The sequence below is a fragment of the Culex quinquefasciatus genome, chromosome 3 (genome assembly GCF_015732765.1).
Source record: "Culex quinquefasciatus strain JHB chromosome 3, VPISU_Cqui_1.0_pri_paternal, whole genome shotgun sequence".
Taxonomy (NCBI): domain Eukaryota; kingdom Metazoa; phylum Arthropoda; class Insecta; order Diptera; family Culicidae; genus Culex; species Culex quinquefasciatus.
Genome location: NC_051863.1, coordinates 136,848,664 through 136,865,579, shown reverse-complemented (window position 1 = coordinate 136,865,579; position 16,916 = coordinate 136,848,664). Strand labels below are relative to the sequence as shown.

The following is a 16,916-nucleotide window of genomic DNA, read 5'->3' as shown; positions in this document are numbered from 1 at the left end:
TAAGGTAATGTTTGCAACCATAACAAGTTACCTCTTCCCTCCAGCCAGTTCAACCTAGACAAGACACCTGCCATATTTCCACGGTTTATCCAACCTAGTAACCACCGACAACAGCCAGCCAGCAGTCCCGGAAGGAACAGTGAAATAAATCCGAACAAGTTCCGGGGCGTTCCTGGTATAGCAAGCTTTCCTTTTTGCAGGGAGGGAGATTAAAAGGCATGAAAATCCGCTCCGGACTCCGATGTTCGGTTATGTAGATAAACTTTTACCTTTTGCCTACATTCAGGGGGCTGAACAGGATGTTTTTTTGTTGCTCTGTTTTGTGTACCAGTGGTGAGTTAGTCTACAGAGGATAGTCTGTGTAACGAATGGTTTTCTGGAATTGCGTGGAACGTGCCTTGGACGGTTTTATGGCCGGATTTTAATTATGGTCTGCGAAGGTCAGTTCAGAGATCGAAGCTATTTATTACACGAATCCTTCATGAACATCGCGTTTCAGCGCTTCAAAGGTTAAAGGTTTTATTCAGATTAAGTGGCTGTATCGATTTTCACCCTCCATGCGAATATATTTAACCTTTTCGCCCGTAAACGATTTACCCTTCGCAATAATGTCTCGTCAATTTGCATTAAATTTTATTCGCAGTCCCCATAAAAATCTTCTCAAGTGTCAAGCTGTTTCCCATTAAAACTCGACTCCCCGACTTGCTTTCGGCTACTCCAGCCATGTCTGTGGAAAGCATGTCGAATTTCACCACCCCCTTCCTCAAAATCCGGAAGGCAGGGATCCACTCTCGATAATCTTCTTCCTATCGGATTTAATGTCAGGAAGAGAGGAACATGGCTGAGCTACAAGACGGGAAATGGTCCATTTTCCACCGCACAGTTTCCTCTTCCCCCCACTTTGCCTCCTTTGGGGCCAACTTAAGAAGAAGGGAAGGAGGATTGTACCCACTCACCGAAATCCGAAAACATGTTTCACAGATTGCTGCTGGGATTATGCATTTACCACTTTCTGCCGCTCTGCCGGGGGTTGGGGACGGTGTTCACTGTAAGAAATTTGATGCTTGATTTTGAAATTAGTAGTTTATGCAACAAGTTGCAAAATGAAGATGTTTTCAGCACGAGTCGTACATAAATACGACGAGTCAAGATAAGTGTCAAACTCCAAAACAGAAGAACTTTTCAATACAAGTGCTGAAAAGATGAACTTTTCAGCATTCAAATTGATGCTAAAGAGCAATTCTCTACGAAATCGGTCTTTTTTCTTTAATTTTAATTTTTGTATTTTTTAATCCGACTGAAACTTTGTTGGTGCCTTTGGTATGCCCAAAGAAGCCATTTTGCATCATTAGTTTGTTCATATAATTTTCCATACAAATTTGGCAGCTTTCCATACAAAAATGATTGATGAAAATTCGAAAATCTGTATCTTTTGAAAGAATTTTTTGATCGAATTGGTGTCTTCGGCTAAGTTGTAGGTATGGATAAGGACTGCACTGAAAAAAAAGATACACGGTTAAAAAAATGGTGATTTTTTATTCCACTTTATGTCACTAAAACTTGATTTGCAAAATATTTTTTATATTTTTTTCTAATATGTTTAAGCGGACCACGGTGTGTTTTCTGGGCAACCCTAAGGAGAAAAAATAGTCATCACTACTTTCAAATGTGTCTTATTGGAAATTTTCTCAGCTTTCCAATGCTTCTAAGAGCGAAATGTTTCATCGGGAAATTTCTGAGATATCTCTATTTTAAGCTTTTTGTTTTGAAATCCTAAATCATTTATTGGAAATAAAAGTCCAGGAAACTTATCAAATGATGTGTTTCATGTGTTATTTACTCATCAAAATGTGCAAAATAAGACAAGAAACAACTTTGTAGAAGATTTCAATCCGCTAAACATTTGAAAAATTAAGTTTTTACCGAATATTTGAAGATATGGAATTTATTCAGACATAATTATCATAAAACCGTATTTAAATATGATTTTTACAAGAACAAATAGATTATTACATAATTGTTGTGTACAAATAACACTGGTCTGCTCTGATTTAGCTTGTTTAATCGAAACATTGGCTGGTTTGTGATTGATAGGGTATTACTAGATTTTTATGAATAAATATCATATTTTCTTAACCTTCCTAGGATGTTAAGAAAAACTTACGTTAAAGGTGTTAAGGGGTCTATATGACCCCGGAATTGTAAATGCTGGCAAAAATCCATTTTACAACCGATTTTCGTTCTTTTGGACGCAAATGAAAGGTATGGATGCCTAAAAAGGCACCTGTGCTATGCGGACCCGATTTGGCCACTTTGGTTCCTGGGAATCGATTCCAAAGGAACAAATTTTCCGGCAAACCGGCTTTCATAAGTTTTATTAGATTTAGCTATGGATTAATGCATAATAAACTATAAATAATCTCTAAAAATACGAGTCATACGCTCCGGAACAGGTTGCATGCCATTTGGATCATATCTGGCCACTCTGGAACCGGTTCCGGATACCCTGGAAGTGGCCAGATTGCTATTTGGTGGGTCTCGTGGCGCAGGGGTAGCGGCTTCGGCTGCCGATCCCGATGATGCTATGAGACGCGGGTTCGATTCCCGCCTTATCCACTGAGCTTCTATCGGATGGTGAAGTAAAACGTCGGTCCCGGTTTCTCCTGTCTCGTCAGAGGCGCTGGAGCAGAAATCCCACGTTAGAGGAAGGCCATGCCCCGGGGGGCGTAGTGCCAATAGTTTCGTTTTCTGGCCACTCTGGAACAGGTTCCGGATACCCTGGAAGTGGCCAGATTGCTATTTTGGCAGAAGCCAATCGTGCGACATATCAAACTTCATGGAATTACATGCCATGAACACTGGAACCAGCCAAAAGACAATTGGACCATATCTGGCCACTCTGGAACCGGTTCCGGATACCCTGGAAGTGGCCAGATTGCTATTTTGGTAAAAGCCTATCGTGCGACATATCAAACTTCATGGAATTACATGCCATGGACACTGGAACCAGCAAAAAGACAATTGGGCCTTATCTGGCCACTCTGGAACCGGTTCCGGATACCCTGGAAGTGGCCAGATTGCTATTTTGGTAGAAGCCTATCGTGCGACATATCAAACTTCATGGAATTACATGAAATGAACACTGGAACCAGCCAAAAGACAATTGGACCATATCTGGCCACTCTGGAACCGGTTCCGGATACCCTGGAAGTGGCCAGATTGCTATTTTGGTAAAAGCCTATCGTGCGACATATCAAACTTCATGGAATTACATGCCATGGACACTGGAACCAGCAAAAAGACTATTGGGCCTTATCTGGCCACTCTGGAACCGGTTCCGGATACCCTGGAAGTGGCCAGATTGCTATTTTGGTAGAAGCCTATCGTGCGACATATCAAACTTCATGGAATTACATGAAATGAACACTGGAACCAGCCAAAAGACAATTGGACCATATCTGGCCACTCTGGAACCGGTTCCGGATACCCTGGAAGTGGCCAGATTGCTATTTTGGTAAAAGCCTATCGTGCGACATATCAAACTTCATGGAATTACATGCCATGGACACTGGAACCAGCAAAAAGACTATTGGGCCTTATCTGGCCACTCTGGAACCGGTTCCGGATACCCTGGAAGTGGCCAGATTGCTATTTTGGTAGAAGCCTATCGTGCGACATATCAAACTTCATGGAATTACATGAAATGAACACTGGAACCAGCCAAAAGACAATTGGACCATATCTGGCCACTATGGAACCGGTTCCGGATGCCCTGGAAGTGGTCAGGTTGCTATTTTGGTAAAAGCCTATCGTGCGACATATCAAACTTCATGGAATATCAAGCCATGCACATTGGAATCCGTAAAATGGTGGCTAGATATGGTCCAATTGGCTTTTTGCTGGTTCCAGTGTCCATGACATGTAATTCCATGAAGTTTGATATGTCGCACGATAGGCTTTTACCAAAATAGCAATCTGGCCACTTCCAGGGTATCCGGAACCGGTTCCAGAGTGACCAAATATGGTCCAATTGTCTTTTGGCTGGTTCCAGTGTCCATGGCATGTAATTCCATGAAGTTTGATATGTCGCACGATAGGCTTTTACCAAAATAGCAATCTGGCCACTTCCAGGGTATCCGGAACCGGTTCCAGAGTGACCAAATATGGTCCAATTGTCTTTTGGCTGGTTCCAGTGTCCATGGCATGTAATTCCATGAAGTTTGATATGTCGCACGATAGGCTTTTACCAAAATAGCAATCTGGCCACTTCCAGGGTATCCGGAACCGGTTCCAGAGTGGCCAGATATGGTCCAATTGTCTTTTGGCTGGTTCCAGTGTTCATGGCATGTAATTCCATGAAGTTTGATATGTCGCACGATTGGCTTTTACCAAAATAGCAATCTGGCCACTTCCAGGGTATCCGGAACCGGTTCCAGAGTGGCCAGATATGATCCAAATGGCAACCTGATCCGGAGCATATGACTCGTATTTTTAGAGATTATATATAGTTTATTATGCATTAATCCATAGCTAAATCTAATAAAAATTATGAGAGCCGGTTTGCCGGAAAGTTTATTCCTTTGGAATCGATTCCCAGGAACCAAAGTGGCCAAATTGGGTCCGCATATCACAGGTGCCTTTCTAGACATCCATACCTTTCATTTGCGTCCAAAAGAACGAAAATCGGTTGCAAAATGGATGTTTGCCAGCTTTTTTAATTCCGGGGTCATATAGACCCCTTAACACCTTTAACGTTAGTTTTTTTGTAGCGCCCTTTCTAGGTGGCGCTGGAGGTTGCTTCCGGTTGCAAAATGTTTATTTTACAAAGTTAGGAAAAGTCAGAAAGTTTCAAGTCTGTAAGTAAGAATGAATAAAAGTTACAGCACATTTTATAAGCCGTCTGGGTCATATAGACCCTAACACCTTAGGAAGGTTAACCATCTGCATGAATACAAACATGTTTGATACTCGAAATTGAACTGCATACTATACAAATATACAATACCTTGATTTTGTGCAAATAGTTTGGAAAGGATGTTTCTGATTTTTTTTTTTTTGTTAAAACAATATTTAATTTTTGTTCAAACAAAAAAAAGTTTGCGACGGTGTTTTCAGCATTCTGAGTGAAAGACTCGAATTTTATTGCTTCTTTAAGCATTTTCAACAGTTAACATTTTATAAAAAATTATCTTTATTTTATACTCATGACAACATGACTTTTAGGACTTTTGAAGCTTGCAACAGTAATATGTAGTACATTTTCAATTTCAAATCATATTTGTATGTATGTTCCTGCTTAATGTTTACTTAAGAAAATATAAAATTTATTCATTAAAATTCTATAATACCATTGACAACAATCACAAACCTGTGAATGTTTCGGTTGAACAAGCTAAATCAGAGCCATCACGTGATAGTTGTACACAAAAATAACCCAAACCACAACACAAAATATGCAACAATCTAATAATTCTTGTAAAAAATATATTTTAATTTCTGAATAAATCCAATATATTGAAAAAACTCAGATAAAACATAATTTTCAAAATGTTTAGCGGTTTGCAACCTTCTTCAAAGTTGTTTCTTGTCTTATTTTGCACATTTTGATGAGTAGATGACACATGAAACACATCATTTGATAAGTTTTCTGAACTGTTAGTATAAAGTTTCCAATAAATAGTAAAGAAATATAAAACAAAAATCTTAAAATAAAGATATCTCAGAAATTTCCCGATGAAACATTTCGCTCTTAGAAGCATTGGAAAGCTGAGAAAATTTCCTATAAGACACATTTGAAAGTAGCGATGACTATTTTTTCCTGATAAGGTTGTTCTAGAAAACACGCCTTGCGGACATCAAATGCCAACTTTTCAGAAATTTCCAGAATGGGCAAAAAATCTTTGACACAGTTATGAATTTTTGAATCAATACTGATCGAAATATAAAATCAGTATAAATATCAATAAATCGAAATATTGGTCGCAAAAAATTTCCACCTTCATGTTTCGATGTAAAATCAAATTTGCAATCAAAAAGTACTTATTAAGTTATATCCATTTTCAGGAAACTTTTTTGTAAATCGTATCAGTTATTAATTTTTTAAAATTAGTGCACATGTTTGCCCACTATTGAAAAAAATATTTTTGAAGAGCTGAGAAAATTCTTCATATTTTGCATTCTTGAACTTTGTTGATACGATCCTTAGTTGCTGAGATATCACCATGCAAAGATTTAAAAACAGAAAATGGCTTGGAAAATGGATTTTTACTAAGTCTCACCCAAACAACCCACCATTTTCTAATGTCGATATCTCAGCAACTAATGGTCCGATTTTCAATGTTAAAATGTGAAACATTCGTGAAATTTTTTGATCTTTTCGAAAAAAATATTTTCATATTTTTAAAATCAAGACTAACATTTGAAAAGGGCGCAATATTGAAAGTTTGGCCCTTTTGAAATGGTAGTCTTGGTATTGATCATATTTTTTAAAATCAAGACTAACATTTCAAAAGGGCGTAGTATTTAAAGTTTGGACCTTTTGGAATGTTAGAATTAAAAGTTAAAAATGGTGTTTTTTTTTTTCAAATCACGTTTTAGTGACAAAAAGATATATTTAAAATCACCAAAAAAAATTTACCGTGTACAATTTTTTCCAGTGTAGCCATTATTCATACCTACAACTTTGCCGAAGACACCAAATCGATCAAAAAATGTCTTCAAAAGATACAGATTTTTGAATTTTCATACATCATTTTTGTATGAACAGCTGCCAGATTTGTATGGAAAATTATATGGACAAACTAATAATGCAAAATGGCTTTTTTGCAAAAATTAAAATTAAAGAAAAAAGACAGATTTCGTATAGAATTGCTCCACTTATATTTGACGATGAAAAGTAGGCAGTTTCGTCATTTGAGAATGAAAGAAAAAGTAAGCAGAAGTAATGAAATGATGAAACTTATTTTATCCAAATCTTTATCGTTCAAATGAATATTAACTTATTTTCCAATGATAATGTCAACTTAACTTTTTTTTTATCAAGCTAAGCAAAATTCTGAAAACTTTCCTTTATAAAATTAAATGGTAATAAACCGATTCAAAAATATATTTTTGAAATCCAAAACACCGAAAATGAATCATTTTTTTTCTGTGCTAGCAAAATATCCTTTTCGGTCGAAGAACCGAAGGGGGTACGGAGAAAGTGTGCGGCTTCAATATTTTGTTCGAACAAGACGTCTTAATTCGAAACAAGCTGCCAGCTATTTTGCCAGCAGTGAGAAATCCCGAGAACCGATGATGCGTAAACGGTACGGACTGGTGGTTATTTGATCAGCAGGAACATTGAATCGTTTTGATTTGAAGGCTGAAAGTGTGGTTCGGGGAAAAAAGGGATTTTGCGTTGATATTTGGCTTTGGATGGACTTTGAGGATTTATTTAAGATAAACACATTGTTTGAAGCTTGAATTGATAAAATTCAGATTATCAGAACTTTTAACTTTGACATTCCAACGCCCAAGGCTCCGAAAAAGTTGGAACGGTAACTTCAACTCAATGGTTCTCGGGTATAACTCAACCAATCAAGATGATTCTTCTTTCCAGTGATTTGTTAGGATGTCTAGATGATTCTAGAACTTTGCAGAACTTAATTTGGTCAAATCTGTAATTTTTGCGAACAAAAACATCGTTCCAACTTTTTTTTTCGCGTGTAAAAAAAAATTCGCCAAAAATTCCGCGGAGGCAGTCTTTTAAAAAAAGGTGGAACGCTGTTTTCGGTCGCAGAAATTACAGATTTGTTCAAATCAAGTTCTGCAAAATTTTAGGATCATCTAGACATTCTTACAAATCACTGGAAACAAGAATCGTCCAGATTGGTTGAGTAATGCCCGAGAACCAGCGAGTTGAAGTTACCGTTCCACCTTTTTTGGGAAGCTTGGGCGTCCGTGTAAGTTGGACATGCGTTGGGCGTTCCAGTGTTAAAAAAAAATCAAATGCAAGAATTCCTGCTCCAAATCAAAAAACGCGAAAACCACTATTTATAGAAAGAGAAATGTCCAACAGCAACATTGTGCCTTTCTGAAACAAGCTTTACACAAAACAACACCACAAACAAAACAACTTTTCCCCTGTCCACAAGAATCTGCTTTCCATCATACCAACAGCAGTTCTAGCAAATCCAAACCGTGGCCATATTCATTACTATGACTACAATCGAGAGTCCTTCTCTACCTCTTCAAAACGTCGTCGGCGACGGCCCTTCCATCGAATGTCCATTTCATTCCGGATTCCGTCCAGACAAACCTCCATCCACCGCCACCGGAATTATCAGCATTCCAATGTCTTTGGCACGTCCTCGCCACGGCCGTTGATATGAAAACGATAAACAGGCCAAACCCGGAAGAAACGACGGGGCCAGCAAGATAAGTCGCAATGATAAAAATATTTTATTCATTCGAAATAATTTTCCTAAAAGGTTTTCCAACCGGACTCGGACGCTCCCTCGCTTTTCCGTGGGTCTTTGTCTAGGGTAAGGAACCTTAAATCTTAATGGGAGGTGAAAATTACACACTCTTTGACTCGAAACAAAAAAAAGGAGTTCTGTCAAAATCAATATTTTGTCTACCCAACTTATTTTCAACGTTTCCCCTCCTTGACTAAGGCTTCTTATTTCAAACTCGTTGAGGAACCGCGACCGTTGAAGTATTCCATAGGCTTCGTCCTGTCTATCTCCGACCCCGCTCCACTCCTCTTTCAGTTACATGCCAGCTTTTGTTCGGTCAGACCATGGACTCTCCACACTCCAGCTGGACGGTAAGGATTAGAAGCTTGGCCAGCTTAGTGTTCCAAAGTACAGTCGCTTGCCCGTATCTAACGTTTTCGATCAGCAGCGCGCTCGTAGCTCTTTCCGAACACACTTTGATTTCCAGCGGGGTTTCCGACTTTGGAATTTTCCATTTTCCAAGTGTAAAGCTTGACTTGTTTGCAACCAGGGGCGTTATTTTCAAGATAAGTTTAGTTATGCTTTAATATTTTTCTATAACTATTCTCCTTTTTATTTTTTTTTTACAAATTACAACCATCATTTTAAATTTGGATATTCTATAAGACCTTCAAATATTTTGAATCAGTATTATTGTAATTGTAATGTAGGATTCATTAAATTTTAGACGACTTACTTATTTCGTGAAAATAAATATAGCATAAGCTTAAAAAGTCAAACGTCCAAAATTCTGGAACAAAATCAGATTATTTTGGAAACTTCTAAAGGTTTATCAACGATATTTGTAATAAATTTAATACAATTTAGAATTCTACTAATTCAGCCATTCCACGTCAAACAGAAAGTCTCCAAATCAAAATCAAAATCAAACCATCCACATTAACGACCCCCGGGTCTTTTGTGGTCTCTATTGCAAGTTTCTGCTCGAACCTAGGAGTCCGAAGGCTTGAATGGGGAGAGCACCCAAACCTCTTTCTACTCCAAGGAACCTTCCACGCCAGTGTTTGAACTGGCGACATTTGGATTGCGAGTCCAACCGCCGCCAGCGATTTCACCGGAGTAGGCTTGGTTTGGTGTGTTGTTTGTACTTATGGCATGGAGACGACTCCAACACCTGGAATGACTTAACGGCCTAACAACCAAGGCCGGGACCGACATTTTACTTCCTCATCCGATGGAAGGTTGGAGTAGATGGGAATCGAACCCAGTCAAAAGTGCTCCGATTTAGCTCAAATTTGGAGTGGGGGTTCTTTGGCCTAAATAATTAGACCCGTATTTTTTTGTTTGGTGATTAGGGTGGTCCATTACATTTCGTTTTTCGTCGATTTTCGCAAAAACCAAATTTATCAAAAAATCATATCTCCGGAACGGCTGAACCACAATTCAAAAGAAAGGTTATTTATTAGTTGGGCTTTTAAGGAAAAATATGTTGAGGTCCAAAAAAACTGAATATTTGAAAAGATCCTATGAAAATTTAATTTGCCGTTTTCTATGTCTCGGTACCAAAGAGCCCATGTCTGAAAACATTTTTCCCTAATTCCTTGTAATATATTACATAACATTTCGAAAAATTGCAAATATTCATTAACACGTTTCGGAGAAATGATTTTTTTTAACATAAAAACTGGGTTTTTCCACGCGCCGCGCGCGAAAACGTTAAATGACATAAACGGGTAAAAATAAAACTTTTTTCACTAAAACTGCGATAACTTGAAAATTTCAGCGATGACCTATACATGTTCGGGTAATTTTTGTAATTGAAAAACGCAACTTTTGGTACCCAGAAATGTATAGGTCATCGCTGAAATTTTCAAGTTATCGCAGTTTTAGTGAAAAAAGTTGATTTTTACCCGATCTTAAAGAATTGATTTTTCAATCTAAAAGAAATATGACCATTACAAAATATGTATCAAACTATTAGGAATGTTTACCATTTGAATAAAATTCCAAAGCGTTTCACCCGCAAAACACTGTCTTGAAATTTTAGAAAATGACAGAGAAAAAAAATTCACCAGCAACTTTGGCCAAGACAACAATAAAAAAAATCCATTCTCTAAAAAATGCGAATCAATATTATGATCATGATAAATTACTGTACAGATTTTTTCCATGTTATTCAAATATATACATACTTTCTGCAGTTTTATATTTTGGGAGTATTTTTCGAACAAAAAAATAAATATCATTTTATAAATGTTTATCATATAAGCAACCTAAACGAGACTACATAAAAAAAATTGCAAAAATACTACTTACTTTTCATGTCATTCTTGAACGACGAAATAGCCCACTTCTCTTTACCAAAAATAACAGAATCGAATAGCAACACTTTTCAAAATAAATGCTGAAAAGTTCTACTTTTCAACACTGAAATGGGTACTTAAAAGTTCCAAAAAGTAACACTTTTCAATTTTTTTTTTTTTGTTTTTTTTTATATCACTTATAATTACAAAAAATCAATTTGACTAACATTATTTTTTTAGCTTTATTGCACGAAGAACGTTTATATTTCAGAAACGTTACAATTTTTTTGAGAATGATTTTTTGAAGTTTAAAAAACACTTGTTTAAAAATCTTTACTAAAATTCTAGATGTTTAATTTTTCGAACAAATGCCTGAAATAAATATTTTCAAATTATCAATTGAATTGATCGATCAAAACAAAAAATATTGAAAATGTTACTTTTCGGCACTGGTATTGACAGGTATTGATTTTCCATTCTGCTATTTTCGGTAAAGAAAAGTAGGCCGTTTCGTCGCTTGAGAATGATAAGAAAAAAAGTAGTTTCACGAAAATCGTTTACAGCTCAGTTGTTTTGCAATCATTAGTTTTCTAAAAATTTAAGAGTTGTCGACAATTTTCTAAAAATTATAAGATTTTTGATTAAAGAGTTACATACATGGAAATCGACAAAATTGATAAGGTTTGGTATGAGCACACACATTTTTTTAAATCTGTTTTCAGGGCATTTAAATATAGATTTTCAACTATAAACAATAAAAATAAATTTGTAAACATTTGGCTGTATCATTGCCGAGATACAGCTATTTAAAATTAGCAGTTTCAACAAACGGGTGCCACGATATCTCAACACTGCTTTGACCAAATCGGCTCAAATTTTCGGTAAAGACTCATTGAAGTTGTCCCGTGTGCATGACGAAGATTAAAGATTAAAAATATGTTTATGTTTTTCATATTGAAAATCTTCATTTTTTTATTTTTGTTTAAACAAAAATCAAAATCAGTATTCGTCATACACGCGAGATATGTCTTGAGAGTCTTCATCTAAAACTTCAGCAAATTTGGTCCACCCAATCTCGAGATATCGTGCCACCCGTAAGTCAACTCGGTGTTTCAAGAAAAAAACGCTCAGAAAGTTTGACATTTAGCTTTGCGTATGGCAAAATTTCAAATCCAAATCGTTAGTTATTTACTTCAATCATGAAATATCTTCATGGAAGTTTCAGGAGTGATTGGAAATCTTGTTTTGAGTGGATTTAATCAATTTTCTGTAATATGCATTTTGAGATTTTCTACATGTATGTAACCTTTTAAACTTGAACATGCTTAAAAATGATTCTTAATGCAGGGGAATGCATTTTAATTTTTTTTTTCAGCTGATTGCACTTCCATTGAAATCTTGAAGTTTTTTGAAAAAAAAAATTTTTGCAACCTGATTTTTCGGGCCGATTTTAAAGGGGGGAGAATGACAATAATTTTCATAAATAAAAGTTGTGGAAATAAAATAGTTGTCTTATTATAGAGAATTTGCAGCAAAACTAAAAGACACATGTCGCCACCTATGAACAAATAGCGTAAACCTATGATTTTTTGAAAAAATGTGTTTTTTCCTTCATAATCAACATTTTTATAAAACTTATGCCGGATTCAGATGAGAAAAATTATTTTCAAGAATTTGGTGTACATTTTTCCAATATTTGTTCGATTTTTCTATGAGAAAACTGTAAATTTAGGAAAAGATAGTAATTTGGACTATTTGGCAAGAAAATCTGTCAAAAATCAATAAAAATTGTTGAATATACGTTAACACATCTGTTAACAACTATATAACTGTTTATTTCATTGATATATACGGGGAAACTAATTTTTTCGAGTTCCAAAACATGTTTTTTAAAGAAAAAGGTCACAAATTTTTGCGCGCCCAAAAATTGATGTTCATTATTTTAAAGCAAAAAAAATTTCTCGTCTTTTGCAACCAGTTTCATTAAGATTGATGCAGGGAATCATGAGAAATAAGCGATTTTGTTCTTCAATCCAGCAGAAAGCAATACGTTTTTTGGCAAGTAACCTCATTTTGGCGCCACCTACATTTGAAACACAGTCGCGCTGCAAAACCTCAATATCATCCTTAATTCTATCTTCTAATGAATCCCTCACACCGACTCTGTATCCAATGCAAAATCCAACGGGTTTAATTCAGAAACGGCCGAGACCTACTTGGTTAAAAATGCATCCTCACTACGCCCATTTCCGACCTCTCGCAGTCCTTAAACCAGCAATCGCCTGCTAAGTTGGAGCACATTTTATTGGTCCCAGTACGTGAGGTGTGATTTAAAATAGAGTGTACGAACTCCTCCTTTCTCAACAAAGCAGGCTTGCTGCAGTGGTGTCTACTGTTATCTTGTTTGTTGATCTAATAAATCCATCACGTTGGCCGACCCCCCACCGTTAAAACCTTCGGGGCATGGCCGGAAATAAAACCTGGTCAATCAGAACAAGGCATCGCTCCCTTGCTTAATGCTATTCCGGCTAATCCCGGAAAAAATAAATTTACTAGCCTTCACCTATAAATTAAGGTGACCCCGCACCTTAGTCCGAACTAACCTCACCTCGTTTTTTACAAACTTTTTTTTTTCCTCGCTAGGATTCGGACGCCGTCAGCAGCAACGGAGGAATGCAGCTGGGCTCGTCCACCGAGGACATTCACCAGCTGGAAAATGGACACTCCTCGCTGTCGGGTGGCACCTCCTCGACGGCCTCGTCCCCGTCGCCGTCACTTCCGATCGGCAGCAGCACCGGTTCGGCGTCGTCGCCGAACGATGCCTCCCAGCCAACGCGTGCCTGCATCATGACTGCGCTGAGCATAGTGAGTCATTTTTAAGATTCGAAATTGTTTTGAAATATTTTTTTAACTAAGCAAACAATTTCCTCTTCCTCTTCCTTTCCTCAGGACACCAAATCAAACCCCGAGGCAACGGTCGCCCTTAAAATGGTCACCTCGACGCTGGGCATCTCGCTGACCAACGGGGGCGCAACCCTAACGGCCGCAACGCAGTGAAAAGCTTCACGACACACCCCCTTAAGATGTACACGCACCACAGGAAGGAAAGGAAAATGCCTCGATATTACTTATCCCACAAAATAGCAACACCTTAACACGCAGACACTCTGTAAGTCATGCTTTGGAGCAAAATTTAATCGACCGGCAGCGGGGAAAGTTTTAACCAGTTAAAGGAGCTTGAACAAAATAAAGTAAAGTAATTTATATACATATATAGTTAAAGGAACATTGTACATTAGTGTGGTGGCGAAGAATCGTTTAACCTTTTTTCAGTTTGTTCTTCCCTCCTAACGATAGGATTAACTGTTAAAGAACAAAACAACACATCAACTGTTCTTCTATTTATGAGTAAAAACGAAAAGTATTTCGTGGTCCGTCGAAATCAAACGGGGGCGGTTCATAAAATACGAAACAATTCAGAGCTTAACCGATTTCTTTTGGATTGACCTGCACTCCCTGTGCAGTGTTTGAAAAATTTTGATGATTGAAAATTGAGAAAAAATTGAAAAAATACCACTTAGGAAAATATACTAAAAGTAACGTAGCTAGGAAGAAGTAAAATATCAGGAAATGAAAACTTTTTTTTTTGTTGTTTGGGTGAAAAGAGACCAAAATTCGCAGATAAATAGAGAGTTTCTCAAAGAAATCAAAACAACGTGCGTTTTCGTGTACATATCAAGAGAAAACAACAAATTTAGATGAAATTGAAACCAGTCCTGATTATGGGAAGATATTACACATAAAGTATTTAAAGTTTCGAGGATGTCTTCAAGAGACCGGACGGGCAAGTGTGTAAATATAACGCTTAATCCAACCACTTGCGCCCGTCTTGCTGGGGTCATTTGGTAAGAGAGAAACAACACATAATCAAAATCAACTTGAATGTCTATATCTAAACCAGTTTAGCACAACACACACACACCCATGGACACAGTTTGCGTTACACTTTAGACGACACTTCCATACAAATGGTAGCGTCTGCTTTTCGATTTGACAGCCAACATTGAATATCAATTATAGGTTAGATCTGCACGGAAAATTGTTTTGTTATCCACCGTAAATAATGTTCACCTTTTTTGTTAAATAAAACAATCTTTTAATTACGATAATTTTATTGTATTTATACTTTATTATTGGCATTGTGAAATTATATGGGTAATTCTCTACCAACTCACACGAAATCGGGAAAAGTTGCCCCGACCCCTCTTCGATTTGCGTGAAACTTTGTCCTAAGAGGTAGCTTTTGTCCCTGATCACGAATCCGAGGTCCGTTTTTTGATATCTCGTGACGGAGGGGCGGTACGACCCCTTCCATTTTTGAACATGCGAAAAAAGAGGTGTTTTTCAATAATTTGCAGCCTGAAACGGTGATGAGATAGAAATTTGGTGTCAACGGTACTTTTATGTAAAATTAGACGCCCGATTTGATAGCGTACTCAGAATTCCGAAAAAAACGTATTCTTCATCGAAAAAAAACACTAAAAAAGTATTAAAAATTCTCCCATTTTCCGTTACTCGACTGTACAAAATTTTGGAACATGTCATTTTATGGGAAATTTAATGTACTTTTCGAATCTACATTGACCCAGAAGGGTCATTTTTTCATTTAGAACAAAAAATTTCATTTTAAAATTTCTTGTTTTTTCTAACTTTGCAGGGTTATTTTTAAGAGTGTAACAATGTTCTACAAAGTTGTAGAGCAGACAATTACAAATTTTTTGATATATAGACATAAGGGGTTTGCTTATAAACATCACGTGTTATCGCGATTTTAACGAAAAAAAGTTTTAAAAAAGTTACATTTTGCGTTTCTCTTTGTTTCGTCGTCCGTGTCTGTCGCGGGTGACCATGAAACTGAATGTAATTTTCATGAATCTGGATGTAAAATTTTCATGAAACTGGATGTAATTTTCATGAATTACAACTTAGGCATTTTTGTTAGATAACAATATGTTTTCCTGTCTTCAAATATTTTTTCATGTTAAATTGAAGTTTTCCCTAGATTATGTCCCTCGAAAAAGTTTAGAAAATGCGATGAGCTATTTACAAAAAATGTTTAAAAAAATTATTTATTTGGGGCAAGACGGCCACCTCCTCCGGGGTAAGACGGCCACCCGTAATTTGTAGATTTTAATTGATATAGGTTATATTTTGACGGTTTTGACTATTAAGACATATTTGTAGATAAGGAAAAGCATTTTCAATAAAACTATCCATTTTTAATCAAAATGCTGTTAACTACCGTTTCGACAACATTCTTTACTGTGATATAGCAAAACTCATTGAATAGTATGAAATCCTATCAAACTTGTCATAAAAATCGCTAATTTAATATTGTTTACATAATTTTGATTTACTTATTCTAAACAAAATACACAAACTAATTATTTTGCATCAAATTGTGTTTGTTTTGTAGTAAAAATTCACAGTTTTTCATAAAATGTGGTCGCAATAATATGAAATTCACTGAGCCAAAATATGAAATTTTTAAACAGCATTTTTCTTCACATTTAAAACCTGATTTTTTCAACCAAAAAAGTTATGATGTTCAGAGAAGTCTGTTCAACCAACCTTATAGGAATTTGGGTGGATTTAGCAAAGTTATTAAGTTAATTTATAGCACTGGCCGTCTTACCCCGCGTATTTCATATATATACGATTTCAATTATTTTTTAAAAATTGCTGAAAAGTATTGAAAATTGGTTTTTAGACTAACTAATTTATGCCATTTCTATAATGGACTAGTAGTAGAACAATATGTACGTAATTTGAGATTAAAATAATCTGTTGTGTAAATTTTATTAGACTTCTCCCTTAGGGTGGCCGTCTTACCCCCATCTCCCCTAGGTATCTTGGATATTTCTTTATGACAATTGGAAACAATGACCATGCATTATTTTTTTGACAGCTGTCATATCAACTATTTTTTTATGAATTTTGCTGTAGGTTTGTTTTCTCTTCTATTGGAATTTTGAAATCATGAATTTAATCCACATTACATAAACAATTCTTAGCCATTCGGCAATGGTCCAGGTCGTAAAATAAGGTGAAAATTGGATTCTGGAGCAAGAATAGTTGCAAGTATTGGGCAACTTTTGGCTTAGTTAAAAATAAG

General features: G+C 36.4%; 1 protein-coding gene across 1 annotated transcript in view; it reads left to right on the top strand.

The window, feature by feature from the left end:
- Nucleotides 1-14,665, top strand: part of LOC6043145 — a 179,835-nt gene extending 165,170 nt beyond the window's left edge. Inside the window, 2 exon segments of the mRNA XM_038261680.1 lie at nucleotides 13,385-13,606; nucleotides 13,691-14,665. Of these exon segments, the coding sequence (XP_038117608.1) occupies nucleotides 13,385-13,606; nucleotides 13,691-13,798 (330 nt within the window). The 3' untranslated portion in view covers nucleotides 13,799-14,665.
- The last annotated feature ends 2,251 nt before the right edge of the window (nucleotides 14,666-16,916 follow it).